Source organism: Bacillus rossius, chromosome 3 (assembly GCF_032445375.1).
Source record: "Bacillus rossius redtenbacheri isolate Brsri chromosome 3, Brsri_v3, whole genome shotgun sequence".
Lineage (NCBI taxonomy): Eukaryota > Metazoa > Arthropoda > Insecta > Phasmatodea > Bacillidae > Bacillus > Bacillus rossius.
Window position 1 is genome coordinate 71,364,496 of NC_086332.1, and position 17,038 is coordinate 71,381,533.

General features: G+C 37.3%; 1 protein-coding gene across 1 annotated transcript in view; it reads right to left on the reverse strand.

Moving 5' to 3' along the window:
• Nucleotides 1-2,210, reverse strand: part of LOC134530883 (G-protein coupled receptor Mth2-like) — a 224,832-nt gene extending 222,622 nt beyond the window's left edge. The window contains exon 1 of the mRNA XM_063366160.1: nucleotides 1,610-2,210. Within this exon, the coding sequence (XP_063222230.1) occupies nucleotides 1,610-2,114 (505 nt within the window). The 5' untranslated portion in view covers nucleotides 2,115-2,210. The remainder of the gene's footprint in view (nucleotides 1-1,609) is intronic.
• Between the last annotated feature and the right edge of the window lie 14,828 nt (nucleotides 2,211-17,038).

Genomic DNA, 17,038 nt, shown 5'->3' on the forward strand with positions numbered 1-17,038 from the left:
TTGGACGTGTGATGCAGCAGCAATGTTAACACGGAATATGTAAACACCGAACAGTTGTACAAACAAAAATAACTGAACAAGCATGTATATTGATAACAACTGACTGGCATAAACCGACCATGGATATAAATCCGTTCGTCAAAACAGCGGGTTTGCCAAACTTTCGCCCGACGGAAGGATGAAAGGATGATTGAATCCAGCTCACGTGACTGACGCATTAGACACACGACCGGGCTATTGTAATCTACGCTAAACTCTCGCTGTACGAATCTTAGTCTATTGAAGTAGACACAATTATGTTGCCAGTGACAACAAACATAACTAACTGATAGTGGTCTACGTAATTGTCAGAAACGCTAGTTACGACAGGCACGTTTGAAAATCGTTCAGGTTGTAAAATATTGGCTTGTAGAGAAAACTATTTCCTAAAACTTTAGTCAATATAAGTTTTAGTAAAGAATTGAAAATGGCCGAGTTATTCTCAAAAAGAATTTTTCCTTAAATTCAATATGTCGTTCACTGCAAAGGCAGTATCCGGTCCACTTTACATTCCTATGACATTTGACAACGGCTAATTTTAGCTTATTTTTCTGTATGTTTGTGTATTCATATTTCTTTGTCTGTTCTTAGGGTTCTCTTTATGACACACAGTACAAACTAGCAATGGCGTAAGTTCAAAATAATGATTTTAATTAAATATTAACTGCTGCTCAACAGAAAAAAGGGAGGGGGGGGGGGGGAGATTTTCGTTTGAATAAACTGTAGATTGGTTATGCATTTTCGTAAATTTATTAACCCGAAAGCAAGCTGTATCACACCCTGTACGGGAAGCAACCATAGAATAAATATGAAAACAGACCGCGCGTTATAGATGCGCAATAGAAATGTTTGCAGTCCAACTGAAAATTAATTCGAAGGCCTGTTTCACACATATGCGATTACATTCGGTTTTGTTCGTTCTCGGTTCTTTTTCGGTCGCGGCCGACAAGTGTGAAACGGTGCTTTTGTTATTGATTCGGTACCTAATATAAACAGTAGAGCACCGAATACTCCCTCGACACGAACAGGTTTCATCAGGTTTCTGTAAGGTACGAACACGTGTCCAGGGAACAGAAAGCAATCTACGCGTTTACACACGCGCGGTTCAGTTTTTGTTGTAACCCGATAGCGAGTGGATCTCTATTTCATGAGTTTGTCACAGTTTTTCTGATATATCCTGAAGTAACTAAAAAAATTATCTTCGTGCTCTTTTAGCTTCGGGAATATGGTGTAGAGTGCTCCAAATTCCTGCCGTAAAGTGATGAGTATGTGCTCTTAATGAATTATACATAGTATTCCTCCTTCGTTTTTTTTTAAATTTTCTATAGAGAAACAACATGGCAACAGCTTGCCTTCTCTCTATGATCACTACTGAGTGTACGGAAGAGAACACAAATCCTAATATGATCCGTACGAGAACCGCTTATGTGTGACGGGGTTTCATTCGTTTTTGGTTGCAACCGAAAACGAACCGAACCGAATGGAACGGCACACGTGTAAAGCAGGCCCAGGTGACGAGGACGTAGTTCTGTCACGAACACACGCGACTGCTCTGTCGAGCGGCACTCACCCTGGCCCGGCAAGTCCTCCAGGCAGTAGTCGTCGACGCCCAGGGTCTCGTTGCGGGAGACGAGGTGCAGCGTGCCGTCGGGCCACAGCTCGTACATGTCGAGCTCCGGGCTCTCGACCGGCTCGAGCGCGTACTTGCTGTACGAGCAGGGGTCGTGGTAGACGAGCGTGAAGCTGGCCGGCTCGACGCGGTCCCGCCGCGGGTCGAACACGGTCACCCGCAGGTCTCCCAGGTCTCCGCGCGGGTCCGGCTCGCAGCTGTCGTCCTCCTTGGGCGCGAGGCCGCGCGGGCAGCACTTGCGCACGCAGGGCCGCCGCGGCGAGCAGTTGCACGCGCGCCACACTCCCTCCCCGGAGTCGTCGCGCCAGTACGTGCCACTGGGGTAGAGCGGGCCGTCGGGGCCTTCGACGGCCGGCACCGGGCGGCTGTCCTCGCGCGCGCAGAAGGGCGCCGCCGGCAGCAGCGAGGCCGCCAGGATCAGCGCCACGCCTCCCGGGGTCCACATCGCGATCCTGATCCTGTGCGCTGCGAGTGCGGGCCGCCAACTCCCGTGTCCTCGTCGGAGCTGTGCGTCTCCCTCTGGCCCCTCCCCTTCCTCGCTCCTCGGCCACAACATCCAGTCCCGCTGGTGTTAATCATCTCGGGGTGGAGGGAGAGGACGGAAGAGGTTTTTTCGAGATGGCGATTCCGCCGGCTGCAGTTCGCGGAAGAGGGGCGCTCGGCGTCGCCGTCCTCCAAAGCCTCGTACAAGCTCTGGGGCGAGTATGCTAGCTGTGCCGAGCACCGAGCCAGTTGACTTATTCCGAGGAGAATAAGTAGGGCTTGTTATGATATTGTTGTGCAAGTTTTCAAAGTATTTTAAAACTTGAAATTACTTTTTACTATAACTATTTTAGTTTACCAAAGTATATATTTCGGGGTATTTTTCACTATCATAAAGTTTCATTTGCAGACTAATACGTTTGGTATGTACTCTTATGTTTACGAAAAGGGACCATTTACGGGTTTTTGGTGCTACACGTGGGTCCACCATATTTGTGTCACATTTATATTCATTGGCTTCCGTTCCATTTCAGTAAATTACTCCTACCAAATGCTGTACGCCGGGAGCTATAATGTTTACACATCAACGAAAGTGTGAGTGAGTCTTTTAGTACTATACTCGCCAGAGATACGTAAACAAGAATACGAAACTGAGCAATAATAACCTTCATAATGAGTTGCGTATAGTATTTTTTAAATTTTATTTTCTCGATTAGAATGCAAAGAGCGTGAAAGAGGGGTAAGTTGGATTCAGTTGTATGTGTGTAATGACAGAAGAAAAAAAAAAGGGTAAAGGAAAGAGGATGGTGTAGGTACACTGAAACTTTATTTTTGTAAATGGAACTGAAATAGTAATATTAAGTTAGATATTTGTACATTTTGATAGTGACATAAAAGCAACTGTAACGCTACAAATAATATTCGCAGTAAAACTGGGTTCTAATTCTTGGTCGGGAATTTATGCTTTGTGTTCTCCCAGTACCTACATTAGTTAAAGTTAATTGTAAACCGTTCCATGAATAGCTTTCCATTAAGTGTGCACAATAATAAGCACAATGAAATCAAATAAAGTTCAAATGTAAAATATTCAAATTTTAATTTCCATTGTTTAAAATTATGTATACCTGAATAAAATGTCAAATAAAACTTTACAATATGCACCAATTTTCGTAAACAAAACAAGAAATATTTAGTATTGTTTCCAATAACGTACAAGCAAAAACAACCATAGCAATGTGTTGTAAATATGTAGGTACAATATTTTTATTGTAGTGTTACAAAAAATTTTCTCTTAGCAACGTGTTTACAAAAAATTGAGTAAGTCCTTCAGTACTCGCCAGTGGTGTGTAAACTCTCGGCAACGAGCAAATTCACGAGTCCTCACGTTGTAAACACACTTAGCCTATATTAAAATAATACCGAGCGTGATAAATACCAGCAAAATTGTGTTTTTAACTACATTTCGGGGCGCGTGCCACACGTAGTTTTCGCGCCCGCCACTAGAATTCGCTACTCGAGCAGCTAAGTCGACTATCGAATCATTTAATTAGCAGACAGAAATTTTAAACTTTAAATTGAAACGGATCCAATTAAAAAAGACTTTAAAAAATGCTGAAACCCGGCTTCAACAAGGAATTTTAATCAAATACCGCCCATAAAGTTTCCCTTTGGCTCTGTGAGCTTCGGTTCGCGCCTTCCGTAACAGATGGCAGCACCGCGTGGTCACTTTTTTTACTTCCGTCGCATTCACGAAGTGACTGCCACTGAATGCCGCGTGCAGAGAGCTGAGATGTTGTTTTCTGCGCAGAGCTCGCCTGGAAGTCAGCGCGGTGGCTCCTCTGACCTTCTGACCGGCCTCTACCCTCCCGCCCCACCCCCCGCACAGGGCCCAGCCTCTCGCCAGGCCCGCGAGCAGCTGAATCGATCCTCGGCGGCGCCCTGACCTACACCGCCACTGACGTCCGGGCCCTTGGGCGTGCGTCAGGCCGCAGCCCAGGCCTCACCTTCTTGCCATCTCAAATACATTTCATACTGCTTGCAATGAAGCTGCGGTGTAGAGGACTTACATTTGACTACACTTGTGAACTGGTGTATCATGATCATAAGTTATTTCCTCGAGGCGCTCACAGACTAGAGACCGTTAGTAACTATGCGGTTTGCAACAGGGTATAGAAAGTCTGGGATATATATATACACGTGCCAAAAATTGGGATAAATAGTTAAAAATTAGAATTATAGAAAAAAAAATTAAATTTGGCTGAACCTAATCGCCTTTAAACCGGGGCACACATACGGCGTAGAGTGCTTCAGAAAAAAAATACCTGAGTGGCGTCTGTTTGCAAAAAGCATTTAAAAATGCGATGAAGGCGGATGAGTAGTTTTTTTTCTCGTATTTAGTTTTAAAATTGTATTTTTAGAAGAGTTAAAATGGCTAAATTGCTTTATTTCAGAATAATCATTTTGGCATTAAAAATCCGGTATACATAGATTCTTGAAAGCGCCCAAGAGATTACACCTTTATCTTCATTTCTCTGGAATTTAATGTTATGATTACCGCAGTCCACCGCCTTGTGCTTAAAGGCGATATCGAGCTAGAAGCACCAGCGAGCGTCGCACTAGTCATCCCGCCTCACTAACACAGATGCAACCCTGACTATGCACGCTCTTTGATTTCAAGCGGGGTTTCAAGGAGGGGGCAGTAGAGACTACAGCCCATTCCAAGCTGGAATTTTAATTTTAATATTAGAGGGTATAGGTATTCTTATTTACTAAAAATACTTAAATTCATGAGTTAAAATTTTTATTTCATGAAATGGCTTTTACAAAAATACTAAATTTCAGTATTCGATACCTTTCGTGCCACCAGAGCAGTCGCAGAGCTTCCAATAACGTGGGATCCACACGTAATTTAGAACTTTCATAACCTATAATTCTCGAAAAATCCATATAAATTAAACCTTTCATAAGTTAGAACTATCATAACTTAGAAATACTTAACAAGGAAACAACAAACCATACAACTTAGAAACATCATAAATAGAAAATAATAACTTAGAACTATCATAATTCAGAAACACATAACTTAGAGCCGTCACTACTTAGAAAACGTAACTTAAAAAAACACAACGCCGAACCATATAACTTAGAAATATGCAACTTATAACAGGCATAACTTAAATAATTCTATCGTATGTGTTTCTAAGTTATTACAGCAACCTGACATAGCGTGCCTCGTCCTTGGTTTTCAGTGTGCATTTTAATGGGCAATCACTCTCTATTTCCAATGCTACTAGCGCTGCCCTTGTATCGGTGTGCTATGTTGCTATATATACACAAATATCACAAAAGTTTTAACACCAATTTATAATGTAAGAAAAACACGTTATATGATCTTAAAATACATTTTTGTCTGTAAAAGAAAATTGGGAATGAGAATTTTGCAAATATATTTTTCTTGATACAGTTCATAATAAACAATTCTTACTTACAGGGAAACGTAAACGAAATATGTGATCTATGAGATGCATTGTTTTTAATAGTGGCCGATTGCTAAATACAAATAGTTTCTCCTGTGAAATAATAATTGGTGTTTAAAATTGTTAATTTTTCTTTCTTTCAGAATGTAGGGCCTATACAACTGTAATAATACTGCCAAACATTTTTTTGGCCTTATAAATATCAACAAACATTACTATTCACCCCCTCGAAGACCAGAAGGTATTTTTTTTTAAAACTAAGAACGAGATTTAAGGAAGCAAGCAATTTTATTCACAATAGTGTCAAACATAAATGGTAAACTAAAGTATCTCGCCGTTGACTGCATAACATGGATCCTAACATCTTCCAGATAATTCCTTACAGTTAATGCGGTGTGGGAACGAGCGTGGTCGTGCATTAATGTGAACCATCGCCAACAAACCCCGCACGAGGGACCACATGCTCTTGCAGGAGCTCTGTGATGTAGCGACGAGCGGTCAGCGATCCTTCACCCTGAGCACCTCCAGCTCGATCTAGCCGGGATGGACATGCCGCCCCATGAGCCACCTGCTTACTCCATTCACTGTCTCCTCGGTGCAAGCTTGTGCAAACAGTTCGTCTTGCCTTCGGTATGCTCTCCTTCGCCTGTCGTTGCAGAATAGACACACCCTTGTCTCAACAGAGACCAATCGACATGCTCACGGGCGAACTGCGACCATCGTATTCGATGCTGTGCCGTCAATTTGGGGCCCGTAGCAGGTCTTTGGCCCATAATTTTCTTTTCTCGCAACCTCATTATAACCGTAAAGAGGCTTACTGTTGTCCTGAGAGCTGCGTAGAGCTGCTGTTGCAGTGGAGTACGCTTGAAGAGTCCCGAGGAGTGTACATAGTCACTCGGCTCCAAAGAACTTCACCGACCAGAGCCGCCCAGTACAGCCGTTCTTAGTCTGTCTAGCATACCCCGTTCTGGCCACGTGTGATGAAGCACTGTTGACTCCCGGGCCACGTATGATTACGTGGAACAAGTCGTAGCGGCTTACCCCTTGTATAAAGACTCGACTCTGCCGGCAACCTTACAAACACGGAAGTCTGGAGGTTGGTATACCTCAAGGTGTTAGCTACTGACTGAGCAAGTGGGGGAGGAATAAAGTTGCAGGTGACAGCTTACACTGGTAACAGCACAATTAAAACTCTTAAAACTTATCATAATGGATTGTATGCAAAATATGAATGTTCATGTTAACAAGTCGGGTACCATAAATCTGGCAACATTGGACGTAATTTGCTCAGTACTGCGTACTACTCAGTACAGATGTTAGTGATGTTCATACCATAATACACATAGAGCTATTATTATTTTATAAAGGCCAACAGCGTTACGCCAATGACCATACACTAATTTCGTTATTTAATAACACATATTTACCTATTATTCACAATATATTCTTTACCTCTAAAAACCTATCTAACTTCCCACTTCACAATTTTACCTATCAAAACGCATATTTATTATCAAAGCACAAATCATTTCCGAAAACAAAAAAAACGCCCGGTCCGGTGCCGCACTCGCATGACACCAGATAAAAAGAAACCGCAACACTCGATGGCAGTTACAGTAAAAAAGGCTGAAGGAAGGAGTGGGGAGAGAGTAAAAGAGCCTCATACCTCCCTTCACCCACCCTTCCCCGTGCAGCCACAGGGTGACTTCCCGACGCGGTGTTGCCACGCCTTATGCATGCCTGCTATATAGTGCACTCACGCGTGCACGAACGATTTTCATATCCTTGTTCACCACTTTATTCTAGTCACATTAAAATATGAAGTTACTTGTATGCCTATAGATTCAGTAAAAACATTATTATTATTATTATTTTTCTATAACTTTTATAAACATGTATTGGAAGTTATAAACCTGTACAACTGTAAGGGAAATTCAACTTAAATAATAATTAAGTAAAATAATTTTGAAAAATGGTGTTTTTAAAACGAACAAAAAAATCAAATAATTTCTCCTAGCCCTGTAGAGATTTAAAACACCATATATATTTGGCCTGAGGAATTTTAACACCTACTAATTAACTAGTGAGATTTAAAACGAAAACGTGGGGCTCATGCGATCAAAAATAGCAAGGAGTGTAAGGAGTATCTGTCGTTGGGAAAACTCACACAACAGTTCATATCGTTTGCAGTGCAATAAAATTGTTAGTTAAGACTTCATGCATCAATTATATTTTGCAGGTGTAAGTGAACTATTCATGCACCAATTGTCTATTACATGCGTCCTACAAGTTAATTCATAGGTGTTAAAAATAAACAATAAAATTTTTTAAGACAACGAGAGACAATGATACTAGGTATGAGATTAGGTATCTGTATATGGTTATAAATATTTTCGGGGCTAGGACAAATTATTTTATACCTTTTTGTCCATTTTAAAAACATTGTTTTTTAAACATAATTTTTATTTAATTATTATTTTCTGCTTTTTAGTATTGTGTGTGTGAAATTTTGTAATTTATTCAATTTAAATTTAAGTACAGATTAATTATCTGATTTTATTCCTTACATCATACAGATTGTAATCAAAATTTGTGATGGCGAATTTTAAACACCTACAAAAATAATGCTAAAGTTAAAAACTCAAAATGGATAATAAGTAAGGAGATAAGACGTGACGGACGCACCAAACGACAATGCTTGTTAAATTCAATGCAACGTTATCTATTGACGAAGCTCTAAAGTAAACTGTTACGTTATGCATCCTGCAACATTGTAGTTTTCTGCTCGTAGCCTAATGCAACGAATCTGCGGACTTTGCAAAACACAACCAAACAAATTCGTTACAAATGAACAAACAAATTTGTAAACAAAGTGAGTTAGTATTGCATCATTGTCATCCAGCTTTGAGTTATGTTCAAAGTTTAAAGTCTCTAGCTCATCGGGAAGTTAGTTTAAAATTGATTGTAAAATCTATAACGAACTGACTTACATGCAAGAAAGCTATTTAATTAAAAGTTTTAAAATTTTTTATTTTATCATTTGTTTGTATGGGGAAAAATACAGATGCATAGAATATGGTAAATTACACGTACATTGTATACGTTAAAAACTTTCGCTACATTGCTAAGAATGTTACCGAAATTTTCTTACACGGCAAGTTTTAGTGGATTTATTTTATGCTATTTTAATATAGTTCTTATACGCTAAACCTAATTATTTATATTATTTAGGCTGAAAGTCTCGTTGACAGCGAGGTAATTAGAGACATACATATAAATAAGAGATGAAAGGGGCATTTGGGAAGGATTTAGAAATAACCGTTGATGAAGTACCACCTGAGAGTTTTGCCTGGAGCGATTTCGGGAAAGTTAAGACTAGCGGAAATAAGATGGTCTCTCTCTTATCACTCAGTCTCACTAGCACAAACACACCCCTCACTAGGCGGGTTGAGTGTTGATGAGATGAGAACGGTGCAGGGAGGGTAAACAGAAACACCTTAAAAATATTAAAAATAAAAATAACTTGGCGTTGACATCCACCACGTTTAGACCTTGCTAAAATTTAAAATTTCAAGTTGAAATACCATCATGGATCGTGATCCATGATGGTAAGCGGCGAGGAATACTCTCGATTGAGGTCCGTTGGATCCCTTCATTTATGACGAAGCGGTTTGATTCTAAATAAGTGTTTGAACAAAAGTTTCAACATGTGCCACGGAGTACTTTTTCTGGTTCTTTATTCTTATTGTGGGGCATCAGCAATACGCACACATATATTTGTATTTTCTTTCGCTCCACACTACTTTAGGTGGAGTATGAGGTTTTTTTTATGGTGTTAGAAATGTTGGGCTGGATTGTGTGTAAAAAAAAGGGAAAACTGTTAGCAAGTGAATAAATGAAAGTCTTCTTTAAGTGTTCTTTATTTTAACAATTCATAATGTAGTATCTGGAACTCTAAAGATACATACAGATATGTATACGTGTGATATTATTAAGAGTACACCTGAACTTTATCGAACAAAATTAATTCTTTACCTTTAACCCATTTTCCTAGTTTATTTTTTTTTTGTGATTCGGAATTGAATGATGAAATTTATAATCGTCTGAGATTTTGTTGAAATTCAATTAAAATAATATTTTATGCAAATCTCACAGAAGTATTACCAAAGTGGGACTTTTACTAATTATTTATATTTATATCATGTAAGTTTGTACACTGTTAAAAATGTTCACCTTAAATTTACGAAAAACTCTAGGGATCTTTGTAAATTTAGCGTTATCTTCATGAAAATTCACGGGTTCTAAGGACGGGAACTTTTAACACGAATCCACGAAAATAATCTTGGTGTACTAGCAAAAAATTTAAAAAAAAGTTATGACTCCTGCAAAAAAAAAACTATTATTTCTTCTACGAGTGTGTTTAACCTTCACCCCTTGAGAAGAATAACTCTATGTTTATTCGAGGTGGATTCTTTTTTGTTGAGTCAGTAAATTTAGTTTAATTTCTAATAGAGTGGCTGAAAATAGTTCCCAGACCCTCGCTCCCCTACGCCCCAGTCGGAGGAGGCGTCGGCGTGGGAGGGACCTAGCGTGCGCCTCGCGGCAGCGCAGGGTGCTATCGATCCCTGGTCCAGAGCCGCGCGTTGACCCAGCCACCTCTCCCCGCCTGCTTGCGTCACAGCGACCCCCCCTCCCTGCTCCACGCGCTGCACCCGCGGGGGCGGGGGATCCACCGCGATTACGTACCGTGCCGCAGCTAGGGTGGGCCCTTCCCTCCCGGGGCTAACAACACGGACCACTGGTCCAGTCAAGTCTGAAAATAGCTTGCTGAGTCCGCCGAAGCCAGCGAGGAAAGAAATGCAGAGTATGTTACCAAAGTGTTTGAAAGCCTAACAAGTAGTCCATTTTTTTCTGCAACCATCGTCTTTAAACATTCAAACACAGACCCAAATATCTTTTTTTTTTTTACAAAAAAAAAATTAATCATTTGGAAACCAGTTGCCAAGAAATAGTTTGTAATACTACAAGAAATTATTTTAACTTTGAAAAATACACGGCTATGATTATTTTTTGCATCTATGAAATATGACTTCCGAGAAAACACTGATGGCCGGTTTCACCAATCTCCCCTAAATTTTAAGGGCTACTTAAGGCTTGTGTAAGGGCTGCCTAGCACATTGAATCGTTTCACCAATGGTTAAGGAACTCTTAAGTAATCTTAAGCATCCCTTAGTTTAGGTGGGGGAAATCGGGCCCCTAACTATTTAAGCGGTAGGCCTACTTACTGTCCCAAAACAAGAAAAATAAAATGGATGCTGTGGAGGAATACGAAGAACTAGCCGTAGAAGTAAATTTTATTTTTGGTATAAATGTTATTGCTGAAGTTGTGGAACATCTGCCACGACCGCGGGTATTTCAACGTATCCCTGATTTTTTATGAAGAGCTGGATGAAACTGATTTCTTTATGAGATTTCGAATGAAGTAATGTATTGTTAATGAGGTTTTGCTAAACATTGAACACGTTTTGGAGTTCCCTTCCGACAGGTAATGACTTATGTTTTTTAGTTGAAATATATATAAGTTGTTTAATTTTGTTTTATGGACTTTTTGAAATTTACTGTTCAAAATTCTGTCTGAAAATATGTTTAATTTGGATTAGTTTTGCCTATTAATCTAGCGTTCAGCGCAGTATAATATTCCTGAGAATTTGATAAGTAAATTAAGCACTACACTGTTCAAGATAAAATTAAACCTATCCGTCCTTTTAAACATTTCACATACTAGGTGAATATTAGGATATAGAAATTGTACATTTTACATCAATTATGGCCAATGTTAGGAAAATAAACATTTACTATGATTGTAACTCATAATAATGCGTAGCTTGTTCTACATCCTGAGCTAATAACACTCCTAGTTGATATATCGAATGAAAATAAATAACTAAAAAAAAGGACTGAATAAGTTCAGGTAAGCCTGTCAAAAGATAATGTGAGGTAAGAATTTATTAATTTTCTTATGTTGCGGTTTTTCTGTAAATTAGTTTTAAAACTCTGTATATATATATATTTTTTTTTTGAAAACTAGAGACGCTCTTGTATTTACCCTGAAAACAATGTCTTTATATTACTACTGGTCTCTGAGAAATCACAGTTTATAAACAATACCTATGCAATTGATGCAACCACTACCAAAACTAACATTTAAAACATCCCTCTCAGAGGCCGCTTTTGTGCATGCTCGTAGCACACATTAAAGAAATAAAACAGCGCATGATGTCAATGTCTTCTTTTATAGACTTACGTGCTAGAGAAATTATAGAATAGATAAGCTACCTACATTAAAAATACCTAAAAAAAATTGTGAATAATTGATTAGGTTAGTATAGCTGGTAAAAGTTCCATATTGCGTATCCAAGGAGATCACTTGATCCTGAGGACACGATCCTGTAAATATTGATGCTGTGGTACATGATGCTTGCTGTTGTGATTTAGCACGGTATGTTAGGTTAGTGCAGCTGCATTAAATATACTTGAATAACATGCCATCATAAAGAAAGTTATCATATTGGATACGCAATACGGAAGTTTTACCGTATAGCTACATTAAAAATACTGGAAAATCGCGTAAACGATTGGTTATGTCAGGATCTTAAACCGACAATTCCTAAGTAACCATTCAAGATAATTGACAGCTGACAGTATTGATAATGTAGCCATACTAACCTAAACCTTTACATTTTTTTGAAAGTATTTATAATTTAGCTAACCTAATTGACCATTCTCAATATTGAAATTAAGCTCTCCTAAACATACACACACTGATACGTAAAAAATAGCAGCGGCCGCATATTTGCACAGGTATTGTAATGAGCATATAGGCCTTAGCCCCTACTTAAACGGTGATTTCTCGGAAACTAGTTGGAATTTTAAAATGCCGTCTTCAGGTTAAGTAGAGGAACGTCTTTAGTGTTAAAAAAAGTATTTTCCGAATTTTAGTATATATGTATATTTTTTTTCCAAAAAGCTGTGACAGCAGAATTTGGCATTTATTAAGGTTAGTAAAATTAATTAGTAAAAAAAAATACTTTAAGCTCTTCAGTTAATGATCCTAATTGTGAATTGCCTGAAAATCAAACTTACTGAACTGAACGTATTGGCTTTACATTAGCTAAATGTTTTTAAGGTTCCAACCTAGGCTGCTACCGTAGCACAACGTTTTCAGATATATATATATTTAATTAATACCATACATAATTATAAATCACGTTATGTGATTAGGCCAGTAATGTTAAAATATTAGTTAAGTACACAAGTGTTGTGTTCAATGATATTGTATAGTTATAAATTAATATAAAAACTAATTTTGTAGTGTGATAATATAAAGAACAATTTTGTAGTATAACTTTAATAAACTGTGACTTTATAATTTTAATTATTTTCTGAAATTTGCCTACTTATTATTTCTAGGAACCACCCTACAAGCCCACTGCAGCAACTACTCATAGCATTGAGATTTTATGCTACTGGGTGCTTCCTGATAGTTGGTGGTGATTTTGGAGGCGTTTGTACAAGTACTGCCTGCAGAATTGTTAAAAGGGTATCTTCTGCGATTGCCAATTTAAAACCACTGTTCATAAAATTTCCCGAAGGTGCAGAATAGATAGAGCAAGACCACAGGGATTTTAATAAAATTGCTCAATTTCCTAAGGTGACTGGAACCATTGACTGCACCCATGTGAAAATTTTCTCTTCAGGTATGTTATTGAAAAAAAAAAAAACTTTTTTATATTTTACATTAGGTGGTTTGGTCCCTTATGGAAGTTAGATTTACTTGACATTTCCAAAACCTTTATTAATATTTTTTTTTATAATAGCCACCAAACACTAAATTATAATAATATTTTACTTCCATTGTGAGCTACTAAGTTAGGTACAAAACTTATACTTGGTCATATTTTTATTTTTGTTTTTGGTAATCAAACCAAAAGGTTCTTAACGGCCTGAAAATTGTCAGTAAATAAGTAAATAAAGTTAATTCAGTTGCCGCAACATCTTAGGAAAAAACATCTATATAAAACATAAAACTTTAAGTAAACAAACACATTATTGTTGCCAGTAAAATAAATATTTACGTTGCGTTGCTAGGCAATGGTGGCTGAAAAAATAAACAAACAAAATCACGTAGTTTCGGTATCCTGTAATTACCTTACATTGGAAAACAAAAATTCATTTGTTATGCAAAGTTTTGGTACAAGTTAATGTAAGGTAATTTGAAAAAAAATTTATATATTTTATTTAAATTAATAATAACACAATGCTTAGTTATTAATATAACTAAGCATGTCATTTCTTTCTTATTAGAAATTACAAAGATGTTATTCAGTCTGAAAAATTGTTAGCGAGTGAAAAATAAATCTAATTACTTTGCATTCTTTTGCAGATAGAGATGATGCCGAAATATTTCGGAACAGAAAGAGGCATTTTTCTATAAACGTGCAGACAATTAGTGATGCACGCCTGAAAGTTAGAGATGTTGTTGCTCGTTGGCCAGGATCCACGCATGAAACAGCCATTTTTCACTACAGCCACCGAAGAGCATTGTTTGAAATTGGTCAATATGGAGATGTTTTCCTCTTAGGAGACAGTGGATACCCGCTAAAGGTTAATGCCATTTTCCTACCATATTGTTTGCCATATTGTTTTAAAGCAGGAAACAATTAGAATGTACCTAAATTTATTTTGAAGAAAATAATCTCATATTATGTACATCACAAAGTTTGTGGTGTCCAAAGTGTGCTATTTCTGTTGTAAATCAATTTAATTTTTTTATATTTTAGAATTACCTTTTGACTCCTTTTTTGAATTGCCGGACCAATGGTGAAGTAACGTTCAATGAAAGGCACATAAGGACAAGAAATACAGTGGAACGCCAGTATGTGGTGCTCAAGCGGAGATTCCCCGTACTTACAGTGGGAATGCGCGTTTCTGTTTATACAGTCATGGCAGTGATTGTGGCATGTTGCGTTCACGACAACATATGTGTCGAAAACAACGAAGAACTACCTCCTCATGAAGGAGTTCCTGCTGAACTGGAACTAGCAATAGCCAATAGACAGCTGCCCATCAACATACATGAAGTTGATAATCAGTATGGGAATACGAGGGCATTTCTTGTGAACAATTATTTTAACAGTTTGTAACGTGTGATTTGTAAAAGTAAATTTACCTTAAACAGAAGAAATTGTTATGTGTACTTACTAACACATATATATAATGTTTAAATAGTTGGATTTAAAACAAAATACTAGGTGTACAAATTTTACTTCAATCAAAATGTACTAATATTTTAAGATTTCAATTTAAATTATTATATACTAATAAATACATATTTTTTGAGAGGATAACTAACAAGTTTTGACTGCATTTTTAATTTAAAAATGTTGAATAATAATAATAATAATGTGTAGTTACTAAATATTTTTCTCATTACTATATTCTGTGGTGAACATAAAATTTGTTTCTTGTGGTGATGTCCCTTTACCAAATACACAAAAACAGTAGAGACCAAATACAATGAATGCCAGTAGATCAATTTCAGACCTTATTTTGCCTCCTCGTGGTAATGTTTCATAATTAACACACCTTGCAGCAAAATGTGATCACCAATCTCTAATGACGCCTTAAAATTATATTTCATTACAACAGGTTGTGAGAACAGTTTAATTAAGATTTGAACTTATGTCCTGCTAAATTGTTCCTTAAATACATTTATATAAGACCTACTAATCTCCTTATAAAATAAGTAAGTCTGTGCTCTAGGAAAAATGTGCTTTTCTATTTTTCACGGGTTTTTGTACAAATTTATTAATACATTAAATAATGATAAGAATATTCTAGTTATCTCTAAGTACATAAAGAGTAAATATTATGTGTTTATCAGTGAATTATACATTAAGGTAATATTAATTTGTGAGCTTTGATATGTTCTCATTACCTGAAAGGTTCTTTGCATCCTAGAAATTTTGTCACTGTAGATTGACAAAGTGGGCTAGTACATGATTCAAAAATAATTAAATGATTAAAAATGCTTTGTTTTAAAAAATCCTTTGTTTCCCCTTGCCCTACAACGTATTTAGCAGATTTTGGTAAAGGATAACAATCATACTTACAACAAATAAAGTGTAAATTTATAGAATACAAAACCATCTACATTAATGTTATAATATAAATCAGTTATTCACAAAATGCAAGACTACACGGTTAAGACAAACGCTATTTCCAGACACAAGTAACTTTTATCAAAAAAAATATCACTAGGAATTAAAATTAACCTAGCCATACTGAAGACCTGAGTATTCTTAAGGTGAACTTAATATGAACTCCTTTATTATAAATACATTCGAGTATGTTCGCATACTCCACTTTTATTTAAGAACTGATCTAATAAGGAAGTAATTAAAGGTTTTTCTGTTGAAAAGTCTTAAAAGAACATCTTTTACAACGAATTTTGTATTTCCTAAAGGAAATAAACTGATTTTTTTATTTTCATCTGCTACTAAAACTTAGTTTAAACTTAGACTAAATTACAAAAGCGAATAAACTCCCCTATGCTGCGTCCTTTTCTTTGCTCGAAACAGCTACCGTCCTCTTATTTTCTATTATATTTTTATGCCTCTCAACTAGGCTCAACACCTTCATTTACTCATCAGAAGAAAAGTTTTGCGTTCTTATTCTCTCTGTTTCAGACATTTTCACACTACTTTGCAATGACCATATAGCTACTACTTTCCGTGATAATACACAAAAATCCAATTACCGCAAAATTAATACACATTCAGATATTTGTTTACTGTTTAGTAAACATATTTGATTGCCTTATATATGTCACGTGACAACACGTTCGAAGTACCATCCTGAAAACTATTAGTGCTTATATCTGTACGAACCCTCGCTCTATGGCAAGCCAGTGCCTAACCAAGCAACCCCTACATAAGTAAATGTTACGATGGTGAAAACCAATTTCGTGAGAATTGAATTTAAGGAACGCCTAAACTTAAGAGTAGTGTGTAAATGAGGCTACTGGCACAGACGTCAGGCTGTGGTGCCTGGTGCCGGTCCGCCATCTTGGATTGTGACGTCACGGCGGCCATCTTGGACTCAAAAATTCCTCAAAATTTCTCAAAAATGACTCAAAATGACTCAAAAATTCCTGTTTAGAGGAAACATTTCTCGTTTTCTTCCACAAAAATTCGAAAATTAGGATTTCGAAAAACCTCAGAAGTCGTTTTGCCATAGAAACCACGAAATTCCTAAAAACGGCTTAAGCATCCATGTCTACAGCTTCCGATAAGGATTTTTTTAGGAATAAGAATATAATGACCTCCATCTTGGATTATGACGTCAACGT